Source organism: Pogoniulus pusillus, chromosome 4, assembly GCF_015220805.1.
Source record: "Pogoniulus pusillus isolate bPogPus1 chromosome 4, bPogPus1.pri, whole genome shotgun sequence".
Classification (NCBI taxonomy): Eukaryota; Metazoa; Chordata; class Aves; order Piciformes; family Lybiidae; genus Pogoniulus; species Pogoniulus pusillus.
The window spans coordinates 22815689-22840670 of record NC_087267.1 but is presented as its reverse complement, the minus strand read 5'-3'; the positions used below and the strand labels follow the sequence as shown (position 1 = coordinate 22840670).

Below are 24982 nucleotides of genomic sequence, written 5' to 3'. Positions count from 1 at the left end.
GGAGTGGGGTGCACAGGAGGGGCGATGAGGCTGGGGAGATGTGTGGAAAACATGACCTATGAGGATGGCTGAGGGAGCTGGGTTGGTTTAGTCTGGATAAGAGGAGGCTGAGAGGGGACCTTATTGCCCTCGTACAAACTATCTAAAAGGGAGATTGTAGTGAGGCTGAAGGCTGGTCTCTGTCTCCAGAGTTACTAATGAAGAGGTCAAGAGGAGAATGGCCTCAGGTTGCATCAGGGGAGGTTAGGTTGGATGTTGGGAGGAAGTTCTTTCCTGAGCGGGTGGTCAGGCACTGGAACAGGCTGCCCAGGAGGTGGTGGAGTCCCCATCCCTGGAGGTGTTTAAGAAGGAGAGTGGATGTGGTGTTTGAGGGCTATGTTCTAGTGATGAAGGGATGCTGGGATGAAGGTTGGACTGGATGATCCTGGTGGTCATTTCCAACCATAGCAATTCCTGGTGCTGAGTGGATTTGGTTTAGTCAAGGATTTGTCAGTGTGAAACTAAGTGATTGGACTCAATGAACTTGAAGGTCTTTTCAACCTAAGAAATTCTGTGATTCTGTAATTCTGTATTTTGAATCTTCCACTAAGTCTGCCCAGAAAGAGCTTAAAAACTCCTATACAAATTAAAACTTAAATAAAAATATCCAGTAAATTCTTACTTCCAGGATAAGCTAATCAGGCACAGATACTGTCTGTTCCGGTAACTGCCTTCCTAAAGTTTCAGCATGGAAATGCTACAGTTTACACCTATTGCTACATTTCAAAGGACAAAACCTTTTTCAGGTGCACAAAGCAGATGCTAGGAACAAACAGTAATTAAACAGAGTGCTCCTTTCTTCATTACATACAGAAATAAAGCAGTGTTTACAGATTTTAGTTTTCAGAAACTTCTTGCATTGTTTTGTGGAAATTCAGATTCTTCAGACTAAGCATCCAGTTGTATGTGGGACTGTACAGATTTTGCAGGTATTTTACACAAGTCAGATATTGCTCATTTCCTCATCTGAAGCTTTTTCCAGGGTGATAGTGACCATTCTCCAGTTCTAGAACAGATGATATCAGAAAATTGTTGCACATTTGTGTGTTAAATCAGCCAATGAAATTCACTCTGAGAGCAGAGTAAAAAAGGAGAAACCCCTCCCTCGCCTTGCTGGCCACAATGTTCTACGGTTGCTGTCTGGGCTGCATGCGCACATTGCCGGCTCAATTGATTTTCATTCTGCCTTTAACCTTAGCCAACTAGTTAATAACTCTTCAAAAAGTTATTGTTGCCTTTAACTTTTAAATGTGGTAATGAGACACAACTATTCCACACCCCCCACACCCACACCCCCCCCCCCCCCCCGCATTGTGTGTGCTTCTCTTACTCTGTATTACCCAGTGTTAATTTCTGTCTCTACACATTTCATAGAACCATAGAATCAGCCAGGTTGGAAAAGACCTCCAAGATCATCCAGGCCAACCAACACCCAGCCCTAGCCAGTCACCTAGACCGTGGCACTAAGTGCCTCATCCAGGCTTTTCTTGGACACCTCCAGGGACAGTGACTCCACCACCTCCCTGGGCAGCCCATTCCAATGCCAATCACTCTCTCTGCCAACAACTTCCTCCTAACATCCAGCCTAGACCTCCCCTAGCACTGTGTCCCCTTCTTCTGTTGCTGGTTGCCTGGCAAAAGAGCCCAACCCCCACCTGGCTGCAACCTCCCTTCATGCAGCTGTAGACAGCAATGAAGTCACCCCTGAGCCTCTTTTCTCCAGGGTAAGAATTGAATTAGAATGTGTGGCACAACAGCTGGACAGATTGAAAATTACTATACCAACACTACATACTCCGTTGCCTTTTTGAGAAAGTTGAAAAGAAATAAGCACAAGAAATGGTCAGTTAATTTGCTGTAACATTTTCAGTTTTATATCCTCAAGTATTTTTAATCTGTGTTCTCAGAGGGGAAAAAAACACACTACAATTCTTTGTGGATATTGAGGGCAGAACAGCGGATGTCTGCATTGCCATCAGGAGCACTTTCCACAGAATTCAGGGCAGAATAGGTCTAAAATTCAATGTATTTTTTCAGACAGTCATTTAAGAACATTGATCTCTACAACATTGATATAGTTGAGATGAGCGTCACTATTTTACTTACAAAATGGTTTTACTTACAAAAATGGTTTTGCAATATAACTTCTATTTTTCTACCACAGAGAATTTTTTATATTAACATGTCATTTCCCCTTGCATATCTTTCCTCGATCTTGTAACTTTACCTAATCTTATTCATGTGTTGGCCACAGTGCACTGATGGCCATCCAGTAATATATTTTAAGCAAATCCAGTAACCTTATTCTTAGACTTAAAGAATGGTTTGGGTTGGAAGGGATCTCCAAAGGTCATCTAGTCCAAGCCCCCTTAAGATGAGCAGGGACACCCTCCACTAGATCAGGTTGCCGAGAGCCCTGTCAAGCCTCAACTTGAATACCTCCAGGGATGGGGGTCCAACCAACCCCCTGGACAACCTGTTCCACCAGCCTCACAATGAAAAACTTCCTCCTAATGTCCAACTTAAATTTCCTCTAATTTATAAAACCATTGCCCCATGTCCTATCGCTTCAAGCTTTTGGGGAAAAAAAAAAAAAAACAACAAATAAAAAACAAGTCCTCTGCAGCCTTCCTGTAGACCCCCTTCAGGTACTGGAAGGCTGTTCTTAGGTCGCCCCAGAGTCTGCTCCAGGCTGAACACCCACAGCTCCCTCAGCCTGTCCTCATAGCAGAGCTGCTCCAAACCTAATCATTTTTGTATCCCTCCTCTGGACCTGCTCCATCAGGTCCATGTCCTTCCTGTGTTGAAGGCCCCAGAGCTGGACACAGCACTCCAGATGAGGTCTCACCAGAGCAGAGCAAAGTGGCAGAATCACCTCTCTGGATCTTCTGGCCATGCTTTGATGCAGCCTAGAATGCTATTGGCCTTCTGGGCTGGAGGCTCACATTGCAGACTCATGTCAGACTTCTCATCCACTAAAACTCCCAAGTCCTTTTCCACAGGGCAGCTTTCAATCACCTCATTTGCCAGCCTATATTGGTAATAAAGATTGTTCCAGCCCAGGTACAGGACCGTGCACTTGGTCTTGAATCTCATGAAAGTCATAAAGTGTGCACTTGCAGCCCAGAAAGCCAACCAGATACTGGGCTGCATCAGGAGAAGTGTGGCCAGCAGGTCAAGGGAGGTGATTCTCCCCATCTACTCCACTCTGGTGAGACCCCACCTGGAGTACTGCATCCAGCTCTGGAGCCCCCATTACAAGAAGGATGTGGATGTACTGGAGCATGTCCAGAGAAGGGCCATTGGGATGATCAGAGGGCTGGAGCAGCTCTGCTATGAGGACAGACTGAAAGAGTTGGGGCTGTTCATTCTGGAGAAGAGGAGGCTCCCAGGTGACCTTTTTGTGGCCTTTTAATATCTGAAGGGGGCCTACAAAAAAGCTGCAGAGGGACTTTTCAGGATATCAGGGAGCGACAGGACTAGGGGGAATGGAGTAAAGCTGGAGATGGGTAGGTTCAGACTGGACATGAGGAGTGGTGAGAGCCTTGCATGGGTTGCCCAGGGAGGTGGTTGAGGCCCCATGGCTGGAAGTGTTTAAGGCCAGGCTGGATGAGGCTCTGGCCAGCCTGATCTAGGGTAGGGTGTCCCTGAGCATGGCAGGAGGGTTGGAAGTAGGTGATCCTTGTGGTGCCTTCCAACCCTGACTGATTCTATAATTCTATGATCTGGGTCCGCAAATCAGAGTTGTGTGGCTTCCCAAGTGTCAGGGTATTTTCAAAGGACATCCTGAAAGGCTGTGTTCTCTTACCCCTCTCTTTAGCAGTGGACACCTGTAACAATTCCTAAAATACTGGTGACGTTCAATTTCTGCATTGAGTTTTTTATCTAATTTGAATACATGCATGTATTCTTCAGAATAAAACAATCTGTAAGATTGGCTGTTGTAGACCAAATGGATGTGTGGTCTGTCTTCATGTGTTCATGGAGAACTTCCTGAGGAAAAATGTGAAGGGAGATGGATTTTATTCTTTTTTTTTTTTTTTTTTTTTTTTTTTTTTTTTTAATTCTATGTGATTAAAAACTTCTAATAACATGAATCAGTCAGGGTTAGAAGGGACCACAGTATCTTCTAATTTCAGATCCAACCTGCCCTGGGCAGACACCTCACACTAGATCAGGCTGTCTAGAGCCTCATCCAAACAGCCTGACCATCTTTGATACTTGAGTGCTTGGAAACACTATTGGAACTTTCCTTCGACTGTATATGGCATAAAGACATCGTTACATTCTATTTTTATTTTCCAAATGATTCTCAGATTCACAAACTTTAAAGGATTAGAGTGCTTCAGGGAGTTTGCTTCTATTAAGGAGGAATCAGGTACCTGTCCACTGAAATGATGTTAGGGCCTACTAAGTCATTCTCTGCTGCACATTCTGGTATTATTTTCTAAGAACTTTTATGTCAAAGTTAGTACTTCTCCTTCATTCTGTTTGACTGTGTGGACTGTTTGAGTTGTTACTTACACCCCCACACACACTAGGAAAACCAATATCACCCAGACTAGACTCAGCTAGCTGGAAGTTAAGGAATGAAGCTATATTTACAGTTTATCACAATTTGCAAGCATATATATACATAAATATATACAGTGATATACAAGTTAAAAGTAATACAGAAACACAATACTCATCCTAGAGATCAGACTCCCCAGGAGGGCTCCTGATCCAAACCCCCTTCCCTCTCCCTCTTTCCCTCCCTTCAGAAATAACCAGATCGACCTATGTATATCTCATGTGACAAATCTGGAGATCTGAGGTGAGATCTCAAAAAAGACATCAAAGAAGTTAGAGGAAAAATGGTTAGGTTGGATTAAAGAGACAGCCACAGAGACCAGACCACTGGAAAGAAGGCAAAGCCAGAAGTGAGAGCTAACTGAACAGTGTGTGAGAAGTGTGTCTTATCTGTATTTTGACTAGCTGCATTTTTCAGCCAAAGAATGGGTGATACAGGCTACTGTTGTTTGAGTTTTTTTCTTTCTTCTCACAGCTAAGGATTTCATTCCTCTCAGTAAAATCTTCCAATTAGCCTCAAACCAGCACAATCTTTTTTTTTTTTTTTTTTTTTTTTTTTTTTTTTTTTTTGTGGGATATGTTATAGAAAGTTTTGCGGCAAGTATGAATCCCAATGTCATAGTGTCCAGGGAGACCTAAGAGCAACCTTCCAATACCTGAGGAAGGGTGAAGAGGGACTGTTTACAAAGGCCTGTAGAGATAGGATGAGGGGCAATGGCTTGAAATTAGAGAAGAGGAAATTTAGGTTGGTTATTAGGAGGAAGTTTTTCCATGTGTTGGGATTTCTTCAGTTTGCCCAGGAAGATCAGGGCTTTGATATTCTCATTGCAGTTCCGGGGTATGGTTCATTTCCTCTCTGGATTTTTACTCATATCCTATCTGTTGTATTTTCATGTTTTGTGCCATCGGTAACACAGATGGTGATTTTAATACAGATAGAATATATAAGAAAATCTAATAAAACTAACATACATAAGAAAATCTAATAAAATACATGCAGAATGGCAGTGTTATATAACAGGGGTGTCTGGTCAAATGGAAACAGTCTCAGTCTCTACAAAGAAGACAAAATTTCACTTGAGGAAAACTTTTTACTCAAAAGGAAGTATATTAATGTATCAGAAGAGGAAAATATGTTTGCAGTGCAAATAGCAAAATACTTCAGTTGAACTGAAACAGGACTTTTCAAATCAAATTATATACCTAGAGCGTGGGTAGTTTTCAATTAAATCTCATGTACTAGGAGAAGCTGCTTTAAAACCCTAGGGGCACGTAATTTTATTTTCTTACATTGTTGAAAACAACGTAGATCCTAATGTGTTCTGCCAAATCCCTACTCAGGTCTGACAACAGGGATCCTGGGCTGCATCAGGAGAAGTTGGCCAGCAGGTCAGGGAGGTGATTCTCCCCATCTACTCCACTCTGGTGAGACCGCCACCTGGAGTAACTGCATCCAGCTCTGGAGCCCTCATTACAAGGAAGGATGTGGATGTGCTGGAGCATGTCCAGAGAAGGGCCACTGGATGAACAGAGGGGCTGGAGCAGCTCTGCTATGAGGACAGACTGAAAGAGTTGGGGCTGTTCATTCTGAGAAGAGGAGGCTCCCAGGTGACCTTTTTGTGGCCTTTTAATATCTGAAGGGGGCTCCCCAGATTCAGGGAATGACCAGGGACTTGGGAGTAAAGCTGGAGATGGGTAGGTTCAGACTGGACATGAGGAGGAAGATTGTTCAGCATGAGAGATGATCCTTGTGGTCCCTTCCAACCTGACTGATTCTATGATTCTCTATATAGTTTGCAACTATATACAGTTTAGAAATAATACAGAAATCTAATTCCATCCCAGACAAAGAAACTGCCAGAAGGAGCTCAAAGTCTCCTGTCTCTCTTCCTTCCCATACAGAAACCGACGAAGCAACTTGCAAAGCTTACTTGCTTCCTGGATGAGCCAAGGTTAGTGGAAGAAATTATAGCAGAGCAGAGAAGAAGCAAAGGGTAAACAGTGTCCCAGAACAAAGCGGGACAAATTGTTTACCGTTTTTGGTGTTTTATTCCTATTCAGCAAAGCAATGAATGATGTGGACTTTACCATTATTTTATTTTATAACCAATGATTTAATTTCTCTCATTAAAATATTCCAATTAGCCTCAAACCAGCACAGTACCTCCTACTTTGTCACTGCAGAGCTTGTAATCATAATCCAACTGCTGTCCTGCTGTGCCTATGTTTAGAATCACAGAATCAACCAGGTTGGAAAAGACCTCCAAGATCATCCATCCAATCTATCACCCAGCCCTAGCCAGTCACTAGACCATGGCACTAAGTGCCTCATACAGGGCTTTTCTTGAACACTTCCAGGGGCAGTGACTCTGACACCTCCTTGGGACAGCCCATTCCAATGGGCAAATTCACTCTCTCTGGGAAGAACTTCCTCCTGACATCCAATTCTATGCTGTTTACTGGAAGACCCCTGTAGCTTGGCATGAGTCAGGGTTTCCTCTGGAATCCTGCAACCAGTGACAGAGGTGTTGTAACTTAGAAATTATTTCTTTCATGCAAAACCTGTTTTATTGTGCCAAAAGGTGCCATGCTTTGATTTTGCCTTTCCTGCATGGTTCCTTGTCTCATTCCAGGATGTGTAATACAATGTGATCAAATACAAAGGAACATGTGCAGCATTTTGTATGTGTCACTGTAGGGATTCCTCTAGTTCTTCAGGATGTGTATTTGAGGCACATTTGCATTGGGAAATTAAAAATGTTATGAATTATGAATATTAGTTTTGGTATTGATATTATTTTTATTAATAATATTCAAAATTTAGGGGAAATTCCCTGAGATTCTTTGGATTTTCAGACAACAAGAAGTAGTTGCACAGAATAAAACAGTTTAAACAACTTGGAAAATCGGAAGACAAAATCAGGAAGAATTCTATTTATGCTTGTGGATTCTTGGCATTCACTCCCAGCATAGGTACTCACGATGTTTTTTTGGTCTATGAGTAAGTCTCCTGTACCAAAGACACTTTCAACTTGCAATCACAGGATCAACCAGGGCACATAGGATGTTAGGGGTTGTAACGGACCCAAGGAGATCGAGTCCAACCCCCCTGCCAGAGCAGGACAATTCTATCTAACACAGTATCACAGAGGAACACATCCAGACAGGGGCCTTGAAGGCTCCAGAGAAGGAAACTCCCACAACCTCTTTGGGCAGCCTGTGCCAGTGCTCTGGGACCCTTACAGTAAAGAATTCCCCCTTGTGTTGAGGTGGAACCTCTTTTGTTGCAACTTACACCCATTTCTCCTTGTCCTATCCCAGGGAACAAGTGAGCAGAGCCTGTCCCCCCACTTCTGGCCAGCCTTCAGATACTTATAAACATTTATCAAATTCCCTCTCCAGCCTTCTCTTCGCCAGACTAAAAACCCCCAAGTCTCTCAGCCTCTCCTCATAAGCCATCTCTCCAGTCCCCTCACGATCCTCATAGCCCTCTGTTGGACTCTCTCCAGTAGATCCCTGTCCTTCTTAAACTGAGGATAAACTGATAATGATCCTGGGGAAAAATACTAAATATTCCAGGCAGAGGAAGGAGAGAAGAGATGCTGCTGAGCTGCTAGTGTTAGCTGCGTACAACTAGCCGCCATAATTCCCAGTGAACGGGCTGCGAATGTCAGAAAAGGCAGAGAGACTGTGTAGAGAGGCTGAATGCAGAAAGGTACAGTTTCTAAATCACCCTCCTTTAAATACTTCAGTTTGAAAATCGAACTGGCCAATAGGCACTATCACCATTGTTCTGGCCAATGAATTCAAAGCTTTGTGCCTCATTTGACCACAAAGGCACACTGAAGGCAGCACAAGACACCTGACACGAGGTGCTAAGTCCCTGTGGCCGTTTGAGCTGATCCTCTAGCTCAGACATAGGGGAGAGATGAACATTCCAGGGATAGGCCACATAAATGGCAACAACAGATAAATTAATATAATTTCATTGGAGCATCATGAACTTAATGTCTAGAAGCACAGTTTGTTCTCCCCCTTCTCCCGCTGGCTTCTGCTGCTTCAGCTTCGCCTATCTTCCCCGGCTGCTGTTTTGGCTACTGCTGCTTCTGCTGCTTCGCCGCCACTTGACCCCTCCCCCATCTCCCTTAAGGTCATTGTATTGTTTTTTTTTCCCTTCCCTCCTTCTCTAGTTATTATCTCTCTTTACATTGTTATACTTATACTATAAGAAAATACGATTTCATCTTTCCCTGACTTTCAAAAAAGGAGGGAGGTTTGTGTTGTAAATTTTCTTCCCGGGGGAGGGATCAGCCCAAACCTGGGACAGTCCTCCAGGCTTTGCCCATCTGACTCATCTTCCCAGACCCACAACAAGAGGAGGAGAGCAAGGCCTAAACCGACCTGGCAGTATTTATGCCCTACCAGGACAACATTGAAAACAGGATTCTTCAGCTAGAATATATTTAAAGTTTAGAACTGGCTAGTTTTGCCAGGCTGAATTAAAAAATCTTAATAATGTAAAATTTAATTACTTATTTAAGAAAACTTTCCACTGTGGCATAAAAACATATTTCCATTCAAATATTTTTATAGTAGTTTGCCTAATTCTAAACCATCATATTATAACAGCTCTACAGAGTCATTGTTTCTGATTTCTGGAGTCATCAATGATTTTTTTCACTGATACAAATGTGTGTGAGAAGACATGCAGATTAGCTTATATTGTGCCATGCTGGAAATACTGTAACTTGACAATCATAGAATCATTGAATCAGCCAGGTTGGAAGAGACCTCCAAGATCATCCAGTCCAACCTAGCACCCAGCCCTATCCAGTCAACTAGACCATGGCACTAAGTGCGTCATCCAGGCTTTGCTTGAACACCTCCAGGGATAGCGACTCCACCACCTCCCTGGGCCGCCCATTCCAATGCCAATCACTCTCTCTGGCAAGAACTTCCTCCTAATATCAAGCCTAGACCTCCCCCAGCACAACTTGAGACTGTGTCCCCTTGTTCTGTTGCTGTTTGCCTGGCAGAAGAGGCCAACCCCCACTTGGCTACAGCCTCCCTTTAGGCAGTGGTAGACCAGCAACTGAGGTCACCCCTGAGCCTCCTCTTCTCCAGGCTGCACATCCCCATCTCCCTCAGCCTCTCCTCACAGGGCTGTGTTCCAGGCCCCTCACCAGCTACATTGCCCTTCTCTGGGCACGTTCCAGTATCTCACATCTCTCTTGAATTGAGGGGCGGCAGAACTGGACACAGCACTCAAGGTGTGGCCTGACCAGTGCTGAGTATAGGGGAAGAATAAACCTCCCTTATCTGCTGGCCACACTGCTCCTGATCCAGGTCAGGATGCCATTGTCTCTCCTGGCCACCTGGGCACACTGTTGGTTAATGTTCAGCTACTATCTACCAGTACCCCACGTCCCTCTCTTTCTGGCTGCTCCTCCATCCACTGTGTCCCCTGCCTTAGCTCTGCTTGGGGTTATTGTGGTCAAAGTGTAGAACCCTGCACTTGTCCTTGTTAAATCATGAGGCTGCAAGTGCTTGTAGCAAAGCAATGGGAGAAAGGAGTAGAAGTTGAAGGCTGGAAGAGGAAAAAGACTTTCAGATACCACTGAGGCAATTTATTTGTCTTTGATCTGTAAATGGCATATAACGATGCAGACTTGAGGAATTGCCAAGGAAATTTTCTCTTAGTTGTAGACATTCTCTGCCCCTGTAACAGAGAACATTCTTCTGTGTCCTTAGGTGCCGTAGTTTCCTAGTTTTGCACACACTGTTTGAAAGTGGAAACTTGTGATCCTGGGTGCTTACTCATGCTGCTTCTCATATCTACTGATAAACTCAACTGAGAGGGTTGGAGGTAGAAATGTCTTAAAGTAACACAGCCTAAATTTGCCACACCACAACTCACAAGGGCATTGAAATTTAGTAAAAGCTGAAGCGATCAGTAGAATTCTAACTCAACATTGGAAGTATCTGTTGAACAAGATTATTAAAAGACAAGATTCCTTCTTATTCATGGAGAAATAGAATTAAAATTAATATTTTGGCATATAAAGGGGACACAGTCCACAGTCTCAAGTTGTGACAGGGGAGGTATGGGCTTGATATTAGGAGGAAGTTCTTGCCAGAGAGGGTGATTGGCATTGGGATGGGCTACCTAGGGAGGTGGTGGAGTCGCCGTCTCTGGAGGTGTTCAAGCAAAGCCTGGATGAGCCACTTAGTGCCATGGTCTAGTTGTCTGGCTAGGGCTGGGTGACAGATTTGACTGGATGATCTTGGAGGTCTCTTCCTACCTACTTGACTCTATGATTTAACTGTCATATGATTTAACTGTTTATGTAAGGTCTGTACTTGCAATTGACATCAGGCACCCAGGTGACCCCCACTGAATGAGATGCATCCTTCCTAAACCTACAGTCAGGTTGTCGCGGAGGGGTGTTCTGCTGCCTATGCCAATTTTGGTGGAGGGGAGAAATTAATTGGGGTGAGATAATGTTATATAAAAAATATATAGTTATTAAACTCATATTCTGGACTCTTGCCACCCTAACCACTGTATATTAAATATTAAAATTTGATTCTACACGGTTATGAAAACATTCTAGGTTAAAATATCTACAGTATTAATAACTAGCAAACATTCAAACTATAAACAGAGAGAGGAATTTTCCCCACGGCAAATACCGTTTGGGTCTATACACTATTCATCCAGCAGAGTAAGCTGGGAAACTGATTCTGCTCTATGGCAGAGGCAACAGATATTTACAGAGGCACCAAAACAATTACAATTCTGATTAATCAATAATCACCCTATGAGGCTATGTCACAGCCTATGCTAGTATCCAAACTTCAGGGGAGCTTTACCCAGTGGTCTGTGAGGCTTTTGAAAGGCTGTATTGAGAGTAACATTAATTAGAAATATAGCTGGAGAAGACTGTATTTCTATATGAGATCCCGCTTATGATTCTATGATTCTATGATTTTTTTTAATCAGGATTAAATGGCCAATTGAAGCAGAAGGAAATCACCTCTGTCTCTAAGAATCTTTTATTCCCCATGCTGCCTCTAGTATTTACTGTATATGAGTGATGGGACATTGATTAAAGCTTAGCACATACTGCTCGTGTCAAAATAAAAGGAAAGTCAGAAAGTGGACCAGGAGTCTGAATTATGTTCATGGTGGACTGAAATCTGATATTTAACAGTATAGCAGGTTGATATGATAGAATATGGAGGAAGAATTCAAGCAAGCAATTTCACTGTTCTCTGAAAGACACCACAGAATTGCAGAATATTAGGTGGCTGGAAGAGGGACTCAAAACTTCATCCAGTCCAAGCCCCCTGCAAGAGCAGATCACCTATTCCAGATCACACTGGAGCACATCCAGATGGGTCTTGAATATATCCAAAGAGGGGGATTCCACAACCCTCCTGGGGCAGCCTGTTCCAGTGTTCTGTCACCCCTCACAGTAAAAAAAAAAAAAAAAATTCCTAATGTTTCTATGGACTTCCTATGCCTCCACTTCCACCCATTCCCCCTTGTCCTGTCATTTTGCATCATCCAGCAGAATCTGGCTCCATCCTCTTGGCACTCACCCTTTACATATTTATAAACATTAATGAGGTCATCTCTCAGTCTCCTTCTCTCCAAACAAAAGAGCCCCAGCTCCTTCAGGCTCTCCTTGTAAGGAAGATGTTCCATTCCCTTCATCATTTTTGTGGCTCTGTCTTGGACTCCTTCAAGTGGTTCTCTGAGGTCCTTCTTGAACTGAGGGTCCTTCTTGAAACAATATTCAAGATGCGGCCTTGCCAGGGCAGAGAAGAGGCATAGAAGAACCTCTCTTGACCTACTAACCACAGCCTTACTAATCCACCTCAGAATGGCATTGGCCTTCTTGGTCACAAAAGCACATTGCTGGCTCATGATCAACCTTCCATCCACTAGGACACTCAAGTCCTTTTCCCCCTTCACTGCTCTCCAGCTTACATAAATAAGAGCTGATGGAGATGCAGTAGCAAGAGATTTGGTTTACCATACTGTTCATGTGGAAGAAAAGGTTAAACACGGGGTGGGGATTAAAAAAAAGCCCTTCTAGAACTGTCAGCTCCATCAAACAATGGCAGTCAGGTCAGTTCAATTGCCATGGGCAGGTTTGTTTCAGTGCTGGAAGATCACCAGAATCACAGAATGGTTTAGGTTGGAAGGGACTTCAAAGATCATCCAGGTTCCAACCTCTCCATAATTGCAGGAACACCTCCACTAGAAGCAGTCACTGAAGGCCTCATCCACCTGGCCTTGAACATCTACAGGAAGGGAGCATCCACAACCTCCCTGGGCAACCTGTGCCTGTGTCTCACCACCTCACTGGAAAGAACTATTCTTGTATTTTGTGCTATTCATGTATGTTATAGGTAAGAAGTAGAAATTGTTTATGCTCCAGTGCTGTGGCTGAATACTAAAAGGGTGGCATGGAACCTTTTTGTCTTACAAGTGGGCTATACAGCCTGTGGGCAGTGTGGTGGAGGGGGTTCTCTTGATCCTCCTCAGTTAGAGGGAGGTGAGAAATTAATTGAGGTGGTATTAATTTTTTATAAATTTATTTTATTAACATTAATATTTACAAATTTTTACCACCCCCAACCACTGTGAAATCAGGTTCATTGTGCAAGATTATGAAAATAGCTGGGATATATTTAAAGGGATTGATTTATTAAATGGAATTATCAAATTATCAACAACTATAGACAAAGATTCATGTAGGCTTAATGCTCTTAACAACTATACTGTTTGCCCAGCAAGGGCTGAAATTGTGTCTGCTCTTAAGACAGAGGTAACTTATATTACAAAGGAATTAAGCTTGCTTAAATGTGTTGCTCTTAAATATTAATTATTAATCACCCTCCTGGGATTGTGCTCACAGCATGTGCCAGTATTCAGGTCTTGGTGAAGCTGGAGTCTGTCCTGGCTTGCAGGAGAATTATAAGGTTCCCAGTCTCTGGGGTAAACAGGATTTCTCTAACCTTCTCTCCTGGAGTGGTCTCTGCCTTGGTGCTGCTGCTTCTTCTGGATGCCGTGTCCAGGCATCATCAGCTGGCAGGATTTCCAGGTGCAGGAGGAGGATTTGTTCATGTCGTCTCACAGCTAGCAGGCTGTGTTTGTAGGTTAGCAGACAGTCTAAATGGGTCTGCTGGGCCTAAAATTTTCCAGGCTTACAAGACAGCTGATAAGCAGTATATGCTGGGCAAGCAGAGTCTGCCAGGCTGCAGGGAGACTTGAGCTCTGTAGATAAATGCAGGATAGCAAGCCAGTATGTATGGCTGCTCTAGGCTTAAGCAGGGGGATCTCAGCTCCCCATATATGTATGAAATGCAGGCGTGCATGTGCTCTGCTTCTCAGAGGGTTCGCAGACAGGATAACTGCACCTTGAGATCAATTCGAGAGGGCTGAGCCTCAGTAATGTTTGCAAGTGAGTAAGGCCTGACTCTGTGTCTAGGTCATGCAAGCAGGTCAGGGCAGCAGGGTGCTGCTATGTGGATCAGAGAGCTGAACTTGAACCTCTGAACGCTCTGAACTTTCTGAACACGTGGTGCTCCTTTGCACCTCTCTTTATAGACTCTGAGCCGAGATTCGTGGCTCATTTGGCCATCTAAAGTGACCAATCAGGTTGGCAGTAAGCCAAACCTTACCTTAATAGGCAGTAGATGTTTTTCTGGACCCTCCCAACAGGGGATTACCTGGGCGGACCCCAGGGGTACACGGACTAGGCGTGTGTGTGTGTGTTACACAACCTGTTTACTGCCATAGGTCCTGGCAGAAAAAACATGTCCAGGCATGCAGAGGCACAGAGAGGCCTCAGTTTTGGGGCTGCTGCCCCTCCACCACAGGCAGAATGCTTCTACTGCACCATGTAGGGAACTTTTCGTGCTGCTGTTTGGATGAAGACAGAAAGGCTGAGGAGCAGTATCTGCTACCAAGGAAAGATAAACTGAAGTCAACAAATATCTGCCTCACCACAATGTCCCAAGACTTGGCTGGACTGGAGGAAAACTTGGGGGTTAAAATGAAGATGTCATGCCTAGCCTAACTAGTTCAGTGATTTAAGGTAGGGCAAGTTTATAAAAAACAGGTTTTCAAAAGCTCACAATCATAGAATCATAGAATGGTTTGGGTTAGAAAGGGCCTCCAAAGGTCATCTTTTAAAGTGATCCAGGTTGTTACTTGGTTTAGGTGACTGTCAAACATTACGTATGTGTGTTTAGGGCCTCTGTTAACAACAAAACAGTGCATTTGATTTGTTCAAAAGCTATTTAATTAATGGTAAATTTTTAAAAATCAAAGAAACTTTGAAATATTTAGGTAAAAAATATTTCTAATTTCCTACTGCTGCTAATATTAGAAAAAAAATTTGGCCTTGTGTTTTTATTAATTAAATTAAACATCTTTATGTTTCTATGTATTGTCATCATTTAGAATCATAGAATGATTTGGGTTGGAAGGGACCTTCAATGGTCATCTAGTCCAACTGCCCTGCAGTCAGCAGGGACATTGTCCACTAGTTCAGGCTTTTTGCAGGCTACTTGAGCCTGACCTTGAATATCTCCAGGGATGGGGCCTCAACTACCTCCCTGTGAAGCCTGTTCCTGTGCTCCACTACTCTTCATGGTAAAGAACTTGTTCCTAACATCCAACCTAAATCTAATCTTCTCAAGTGTAACTATTGTAAAATTTCATAGAATCAACCAGGTTGGAAGAGACCTCCAAGATCATCCAGCCCAACCTAGAATAGGATTTTGTATAACTAACACAAACAATTTTTTTTATCTGTATCATTCTCTGTACAGTACTTTGTACTGTATGCACACTGTGAGAAGGGAAGTGTGAATCCAGAGGGTAACTCTAGCGGTTTTCATCACTGCATCTTTCCCTACAGTAGGCAGGACTGGCTTTGTGTATAATACCATGTTACAGACATGCTTTTTTACTTCATGACTTATTTCTAAATTAGTTCAGTATTTAGTTTGTTTAAATTTAGCAATTATAATGGGTGCCTCTAGTTTAAGACAGTTGTTTGTTTTCTCTTCAGTCAAAATGAAATGTTGTCCATCCCACCTGTTTCAGACAGAAGACCCACTGGCAACGTTTCTCTCTCCAGCACTGACAGAAGAAATCAGATAACCACTCTAGGCATTTGGTACTTTGGCATTTTAGTTATGCTGCTCTGAGACAGTCAAAGAAGTTCAAGAGTTTCAGCTCAGTTACTACGCTAATCGTAGTCATGGGGTGATACAGGATGCTGTTGCAGAGAGGGATTCCCAGCACCTACACCAGTTTGGTGGAGGGGAGAAATTAATTGGGGTGAGATAATTTTATATTAAAAAATATATTTATTAAACTCAATATTCTGAACTCTTGCCACACCCAACCACTGTATACTAATATTAAAATTCGGTACATGGTTATGAAAACAATCTAGGATGAAATATGTACAGGAATTTGTTAATTAACTAGCAAACATTCAAACTATAAACAGAGAGAGGAGTTTTTCCTGTGGCTTAATGCTGTTTGGGGTCATATGCTATTTGCCCAGCAGAGCAGACTGAAACTCTTTCTGCTCTACGGCAGAGGCAACAGATATTTACAGAGGTATTAAAGCTTTTATTCACAACTCTTATTAATTATTAATCACTCTCTGGGGCTGCGTCACAGCCTGTGTCTAATGTCCAGACTTCAGGGGATCTCTACCTGTGGACTTTTGAGGCTGGAATCTTCCTGGCTTGAGGGGAAAGGATAAATCTTCCCAGCTTCTGGGGAAATAGGTTTCTCTAACCTTGTTCTCCTGGTGAAGAGGCGATCTCTGCCTTTGGTGCTGCTGGCTCCTTCGGATGCTGTGTCCAGGAATTCTCAGTTGTCTCTGGCACAGTTGTCACGGCTAGCAGGCTGTGTGTGTGTGTGCAGACAATCCAGAATCTGCTTCCTGGTTATCTCAGCAGCAGTGGCGCTTACCAGGCAATGATAGGCAGCAGGCATGCAAAATGTGTGCAAGGGTATCAGTCAAAGGAGAGCAAGCGAGGTGCTACTACATTTAGGCAAATGCTGCATTTTTATACTGTTCAGAAGAGGTGTATCTGACCAGACTGATGCTAATACAGTGTATAATACTGATTGGTTTAAAATTAAAGTTAATTCATACATTGGCTAATTTTACCAAAAACAACCTGTGGCACCACCCAGGGGTCAGCCCCCAGCAGGTGTTCATCGGGTGGACACAGTGTCTAAAAACCCCAAGGTCTTCTTCCCAAAACAATGGCTTATGTTTACAGTTTCTGCCCTTCTGGGGGAGAAATCTTCTCAGGGACTGTAACGGCTGCTGGGACAGCAGCTGCCGTCATGCAAGCACTGTTTTGACTTTCCGATGGAAGGCCTTTGAGTCACGATTTTTCTGTATAAATGAAAGCTTTGCAAGAGGCTTTGCAACCCTCCATGACAATGAGAAGCTCAACATGAGCCAGCAGTATGCACTTGCAGCTCAGAGAGCCAACCAGATACTGGGCTGCATCAGGAGAAGTGTGGCCAGCAGGTCAAGGGAGGTGATTCTCCCCCTCTACTCCATTCTGGTGAGAGCCCACCTGGAGTACTGCATCCAGCTCTGGAGCCCCCATCACAAGAAGGATGTGGACGTGCTGGAGTGTCTCCAGAGAGGGGCCACTGAGACGTTCAGAGGGCTGGAGCAGCTCTGCTATGAGGACAGACTGAAAGAGTTGGGGCTGTTCATTCTGGAGAAGAGGAGGCTCCCACGTGACCTTCTTGTGGCCTTTTAGTATCTGAAGGAGTGCTACAAAAAATATGAGGAAGGACTGTTCAGGATATCAGGAAGTGACAGGACTAGGGGGAATGGGGCGAAGTTGGAGATGGGTAGGTTCAGGTTGGATGTGAGAAGGAAGTTGTTTTGCATGAGAGTGGTGAGAGCCTGGAATAGGTTGCCCAGGGAGGTGGTTGAGGCCCTGTCCCTGGAGGTGTTTAACGACAGGCTGGATGAGGCTCTGTCCAGGCTGATCTAGGCTGGGGTGTCCCTGCCCATGGCAGGGGAGTTGGAAATAGATGATCCTTGTGGTCCCTTCCAACCCTGACTGATTCTGTGATTCTATGTTAGGGCTCAAATCAGAAGCTGATTAGGAAAAAAATATCACAGAATGATATGGGTTGGAAGGGACCTCTGGAGATCATCCAGGCCAATCTCTCTGCCAGAGTAGGCTCACTTAGAGCAGGATTGCACAGGACTGCATTGAGGCAGGTTTTGAATGACTCCAGAGATGGAGACTCCACCACTTCTCTGGGCAGCCTTTTCCAGTGCTCTTGTGATGGTTTGGGTGTTACCCACTTCCCCATGCTTAAGAAATTCACCCAGACTAGACTCAGCCGAGCTGAGGGTGATGAGACACTGGCACAGGTTGCTCAGGGAGGTTGTGGATGCTTCCTCCCTGGAGGTGTTCAAGGCCAGGTTGAATGAGACCTCGAACAACCTGTTCTAGTGGGAAGGGTCCCTGCTTGTGGTGGGAGGTTGGAACTGGATAATCTTTGAGGTCCCTTCCAACCTAAACCATTCTGTAATTCCCTTCAACTTTCAAGATAAAAAAGCAAAAATACCCCAGTAGAAAGTAACGACAAAAAATACAAGACAGCGCTGACTCTCCTATCATTTATTTGTTCCTTTGAATTCTTAATGGCCTTTAGTCATTATTAATACATGAGTGTTTTTTCACTTTCTGTCCACATAGACATAGTTTTTGCAAATGTAACAGATGTGTCACACAGCATTGAAATGCTAATAGATTTAATAAATTGTCTGCTCAGTAGTTTTTTAGTTTCTTATGTGTACTGACCACTGTCTTGGTTCTAGTTTAAATTTCCCAGAGACTCAAATATAGTTAATAGAACCAATAACAATTTATAGGATGCCTTCCCCTCTTCCCCCTCTTTCCCAAAGAAAAGGAATTAGAAGTAGAGAGGAAAAGGTAAAGTACACCCAAATAAACAGTATAACTTTGATTTGGAAGTTAAAAGAGAAAACTTTAACAATAAATAAAAGGTATTTGAGGTAGGGGAGTTACAAAAAAGGTATAGAGAAGGGAAAACGAGACACAAAATATGTAAATACAACTAGTTTTATGGCAATGGTTTTGTCCACCTCATGGATTATAGCCACGTGGCAAAACAAAGAGTAGCAGGAATCAGGATGGTGATGCTGTCAGGCAGGGAGGCAGGGCAAGAGAGAGCAAGAAACAAGAAGTTCCTCTGTCTTTATAGGGGTCTGAACAGGAAGCGGGACTGGGCTAACCAATGCACCTGGAGAAAAGGTCAGACCCACCTCTGGGGAGGGGTCAGGAGGACCAGGAGTCAGGGTCAAGACCCCAGGAGGGTTAACCCTTTACAACCACTAACTTTCTATTTTTTCTTTTACAGATCGTGGCTTTGCGTGAACAAAATGCACTCATTCAAAGGAAAATGGTAACTGGTGAAGGACCTGTTGAATCAGAGCACATCGAAGGAGTGGAGCAAGGGCAAAAGGTGCATGAAAAGGTAATAAAGTGTTACTTTTCATCAGACCACACAATCAATATGATAACTAATCTGGGGTATTATAAGGTGACTATTTTATGAGATGATCCTTTATAATACTGTCTACTTCCTGAAATCAGTACGCAAAAAAAAAAAATTGAGCTAGTTTAAATAGAAAGGAAATGCAAATAGGCAAGTCACGCAGAATCAAGCAGAATCACACAGAGTTTCTCAGATTGGAGAAGACCTTCAAGATCATCAAGTCCAATCATTAGTTTCACACTGACAAGTCGTTGACTAAACCAAATCCCTCTGCACATCGAATTATTATGAATCGCTATGGTTGGAAAGGACCACCAGGATCATTTAGTCCAACCTTCATCCCAGCATCCTTTATTTATTGCAAACTTTCAGTATTCAAAGGGGGCAATCTTTCAATCTTTTGCGACAGGAGTAGGGGTAATGGCTTTAAACTAAAAGGGGCTTGGACATTGTCTACTTGCATGTTAGTAAAGCCTGTGACACTGCCTCACACAGCATTCTCCTTCAGAAATTCACGGCACAAGGTTTGGATAAGTGCATTCTGCACTGGATGAAGAACTGGCTGGATGACCAGGCCAAGTGCGGGGTGGTGAAATGGTGGTCAAATGCCAAGTCCTGCACTTGGGTCACAACAATCCCAAGCAATGCTACAGGCTTAAGGCAATGTGGCTGGAAAGCTGTCTGGCAGAACGGGATCTGGGAGTTGTAATAGACAGGCAGCTGAATAGGAGCCAGCAGTGTGCCCAGATGGCCAAGAAGGCCAATGGCATCCTGGCTTGGATTAGAAATGCTGTGGCCAGCAGGAGCAGGAAGGTAATTGTCCACTTCGACTTGGCTCGGGTGAGGCCACACCTAGATTGTTATGTCCAGTTTTGGGCACTGCCAATACAAGAGAGATGTGGAAATGCTGGAGCAGGTACAGAGGAGGGCAATGAAGCTGGGGAAAGGCCTGGAAAATAAATCTGATGAGAAGCAACAGATAGAGCTGGGGATGGTTAGTTTGAGGAAAAGGAGGCTGAGGGGAGACCTCATTGCTGTCTACAACTACCTGAAGGGATGTTGTGGAGAGGCTGCTGTTGGTCTCTTCTCATAGGTAACTGGAGAATGAACAAGGGGGAATGGCCTCAAGCTGAGACTGAAGAGGTTTTGATTGGACATTAGGAAAAAGTTTTTCATGGAGAGAGTGTTCAGGCACTAGAATAAGCTGCCCAGAGAGGTGGTGGAGTCACCCACCCTGGATGTGTTTAAGGGTCATTTGGATGTGGTGTTTAGGGATATGATTTAAGTTGAATCTTGCAGAGTAGGGTTGTAGGTTGGATTTCGTGATCCTGAGGGGCTTTGCCAACCTGGATGTTTCTGTGATTCTGTAACGGAATTAAATCTGGTTGGTGGCCAGGCAGTAGCAGTGTCGCTAGCGGTGTTTAGCACTGGAGCCTGTCCTCTAATTTCTTTAGCAATATCTGAGTGAGGTGATTGAGTGCACTTGCAATATGTTTGCAATCTGGCTTGCTGTGTTGATCTACTAGAGGCTAAGGAAGTTTTGAAACAAGATCTGGGCAGGTTAGACCTATGGGCCAAGGCTAATTGCATGAAGTTCAACAAGGCCAAGTGCCAGGTTTTGCACCTGGGTCACACCAACCCCAGGGTGAGGTACAGATTTTGGGATGTGTGGCTGGAAAGCTGCAGCTTGCAGAATGACCTGGGGGGCACTGGTTGATAGTTGACTGAACATGAGTCAACAGTATGCCCAGATGGTCAAGAAAGCCAATGGCATCCTGGCTTGGGTTAGAAACAGGGTGGGCAGCAGAGACAGGGAGGTGATCATCTCCCTGTGCTCAGCAGTGATGAGGTCACACCTCGAGTACTGTGTTCAGTTCTGGGCCCCTCATTGTAAGGACATAGAGGTGCCTGAAAGGAAATTGTAGCCAGGAGGGGTTGGCCTCTTCTCCCAGGCACCCAGCAACAGAACAAGGGGTCACAGTCTCAAGCTGTACCAGAGCAAGTTTAGGCTGGACGTTAGGAAGAAGTTCTTCACAGAAAGAGTGATTGACATTGGAATGGGCTTCCCGGGGAGGTGGTGGAGTCACCATCCCTAGACATGTTTAAGAGGAGGCTGGATGAGACACTTAGTGCCATGGTTTAGTTAATTAGAAGGGCTAAGTGGTAGGTTGGACTCAATGATCCTAGAGGTCTTTTCCAACCTGGTTAATTCTGTGATTCTGTGCCAGAGGTTGTCCAGAGAAGAAGGCTCATGAAGGGCCTGGAGCACCTGCGCTGTGAGAATTATCTGAGGTAGCTGGGGTCACTCAGTCTGGAGGAAGCTGAGGGGACAACTGCCTGAAAGGAGGTTGGAGGTAGGATGGGGCAGCCTCTTCTCCTTGGTGTCAAGCAACAGGACTAGAGAAAATGGTTACAAGCTGCACCAGGGGAGGTTTAGGCTGGATATTAGGAAGTATTTCTTCATAGAAAGGATTATCAAACATTTAATGGTCTTCCAGGGGCAGTAGTGAAGTCACCATCCCTGGAGATGTTCCTAGTGCTGTGTGGATCTGGTGTTTAAGGACATGGTTTAGTGTTGACCCTTCAGTGCTGAGTCGATGGTTGGACTGGATGATCTTTGAGGTCTCTGCCAACCCGGTACATTCTGTGATTTAGACTAGATGCAATGAAGAAATCTTTTACAGTGTGAGTGGTGAAACACTGGAACTGGTTTCCTAGAGGAAAGATAGCCCATCCCTGGAAACATTCCATGTCACCTTGGACAAGGCTCTGTGCAACCCGATCTAGTTGAAGACGTTCTTGCTTACTGCAAAGGGCTGGACTGGATGATTTTTAAAGGTCCCTTCTAAACCAAAACATTCTATGATTCTGTAAATTGGTCTGGGGAATGACTTCAGTATTACTGCCAAGGTTTAGCTGAGAGGACAATATGAAATGTATTAGCAAAGGCTGTGATATTCCGTGTTAGTCTCATTTTACACTTCCTTCTTGTGCTTCTTTTACCATTGTTTCTGTGGTTTTATGAGTAAACAAGTCTGCAGCTGTTTTTTTCTTTAATGTTATTCGAAGCAGACAGAATAAAGGAGAGAAGCAATAATCTAGGGGAGATTTATGCTTATGTGTAGTGCTCCAATTTTCTGTCCTTCTCCCTGCTAATACTCCCATATGAGCTGCAGATTGCCTTATTGCTGTGCTTTATGGATCTTGAAAAACAAAATCTGATACCAGGGAGGCTAGATTTCTTTTCTTACTGTTCAATGGTAAGGAACATGAACATTTATTTTCCTCCTCCATTTCCACAGACCATAAGCAATTCAGAGATTATTTCCCCTTTCCCCAGCATCCATCGTATCTCCTTTTTTTTTTCAGTCTACATGGCACTGAGGGCTGCATGATACTTTTTCTTTGCAATATGTCACCTCTGTTGTAGTTAATCACAGGATCACAATGTTAGGGGTTGGAAGGGACCCAAGGAGATCATTGAGTCCAACCTCCCTGCCAGAGCAGGACAATGGAATCATAGAATCATAGAATCAACCAGGTTGGAAGAGACCTCCAAATCATCCAGTCCAACCTAGCACCCAGCCCTATCCAGTCTACTAGACCATGGCACTAAATGCCTCATCCAGTCTTTTCTTGAAGACCTCCAGGGACGGCAACTCCACCACCTCCCTGGGCAGCCCATTCCAATGGGAAATCACTCTCTCTGTGAAGAACTTCCTTCTAACATCCAGCCTATACCTACCCCGGCAGAACTTGAGACTGTGTCCCCTTGTTCTGTTGCTGGTTGCCTTGCAGAAGAGGCTACCCCCCACCTGGCTACAATGTCCCTTCAGGTAGTTGTAGGCAGTAATAAGATCACCCCTAAGCCTCCTCTTCTCCAGGCTAAACAACCCCAGCTCCCTCAGCCTCTCCTCATAGGGTTTGTCTATCTAACAAATACTATCTAACATAATTAGTTAATGCCATCACTGTCATCAGATTTACACAAGTATTATTTCACCTCCTTTCTGTTTCTCCTCTGTGATGGTTTGGGTGTTACCTGTCTCCCCACACTTTGTAAAATCACCCAGATTAGACTCAGCAGCTCTGGAAATTGAATGAAGCTTTACATTTACAGCTTAGCACAATATACAAGCAGATATATACATAAATATACAGCTATATACAGAAATATACAAGTTAAAAAGTAATACAGAAACACAACAAGGCTCCCAGAAACCACAGAGGGGCTCTCAACCACCCTTCCACCTTCCTCCCACTCCTCTGCCTTACCCGAGACCTTGCCTTATATTCAAGGTAGTTTGAAGGGTGGGCCAGGGCAGTTAAGAAGCAGGTGGATTAGTCACACAGATGGCAGGTTAGGTTAGAGAGAGAGGTGCAGCCCACAAAGCCCAGAGAGTGACTCTGTTATCTATATTTATGTTCTTATTCTTATACATCTCAGAAAGCCTATGAGTGCAGTAGACATCACCATTGTTTCCTTTTCACAGACTGTAATCTAATTCTTCTCATCAAAACATTCTAGATAGGCTCCAACTAGCACATCTTTCTAGCTCATTTCAGTGTCTTTGGGTGTGTGTAAAAGCTTTCTTTATTAAGTAAGAATCCCTTAGGCTACATTGTGATTTCTCAGGTATATATCCAATATGTGGTGACATACTACCCAAAAAAAAACCCCTTGAAACCTACAACAGGCCTTCCTCTTGCTGTGGTTCTTTCTCTTCTTCCCAATGATGCAGAAAGCAAGTGCTCTAGTGCTGGTGATGTAATCATTCTTTTACATTTGTTTGCTCTGAACAAATGATAGGACAAGATGAAACGGCCTCATGGGAGATTTAGGCTGGTTATTAGGAAAAGCTTCTTCAGAGAAAGCATTGTAAGGCACTGGAATAGGTTGCTCAGGGAAATTGTGGAGCCACCATCTCTTGTGGTATTTGAATAATGCGTAGGTATGATATTTTAAGGACATGATTTACTGATTATATGACTTGGCACTCCTATCTGAACTGTAGGGCTTTATCTCTAAGACCTCTTCCAACCATAACAGACGTAGAATAGAGTCATAGAATCAACCAGGTTGGAAGAGACCTCCAAGATCATCCAGTCCAACCTATCAATCACAATAAGAAAAATTTAAATATTGACATTTTCAGTAAGTTGGAAATTTAAAATACCATCCAGTTCTATGTCTGAATACAGCAATAATGGAAGACAAAAGTGAACAAGGAGTAGAATTCAAGCAGCTTGTACAAAGAACTCATTGAATAATTAGGAGGGAAGTTTATGGGCATAATTCAAAATATATACAAGCACAATTGGTAATCACTATGGGCATAAATCAAATTATATACAGTCATAATTGGTAATCACTACATTTGCGTAGTGGTGAGATATCAACAATAAATACACTTTCTTTGTCTTTCCACAAACCTCAGTTATTGAGTAAACTTGTAAAAAAAATTATCACTCATAGAGGAATTTCTTAAAGAGAGTGGACATGTGAGCAATCCTGCCTTCTTAGCTGATTACCAAGAGTTGCTGTGAATTCTGCAAAGGGGTCATGAAGAGTTCGCCTGCATAATACAAGCAGACTGAGCATTCTGACCTTTGTTCCCACAGCTGCAGGATTCCTTATCTGGGGAAGAAGAGATAAGTGGGCATCTGGTTAATGAGAAAAAAGAAGGCATGATGTATATAAAAGACTGGGTTGTTCTTGCCTAGATTATGCTAATGTGTATGTGTGTGCTTTCTGCTCAAGAC

General features: G+C 43.7%; 1 protein-coding gene across 1 annotated transcript in view; it reads left to right on the top strand.

Annotated features, from left to right (window-relative positions):
* The window catches only part of LOC135174811 (liprin-alpha-2-like), a 485381-nt gene that overhangs the window by 332007 nt on the left and 128392 nt on the right, over nt 1–24982 (top strand). The window contains 1 exon segment of the mRNA XM_064142364.1: nt 19082–19198. Coding sequence (XP_063998434.1) covers nt 19082–19198 — 117 coding nt within the window.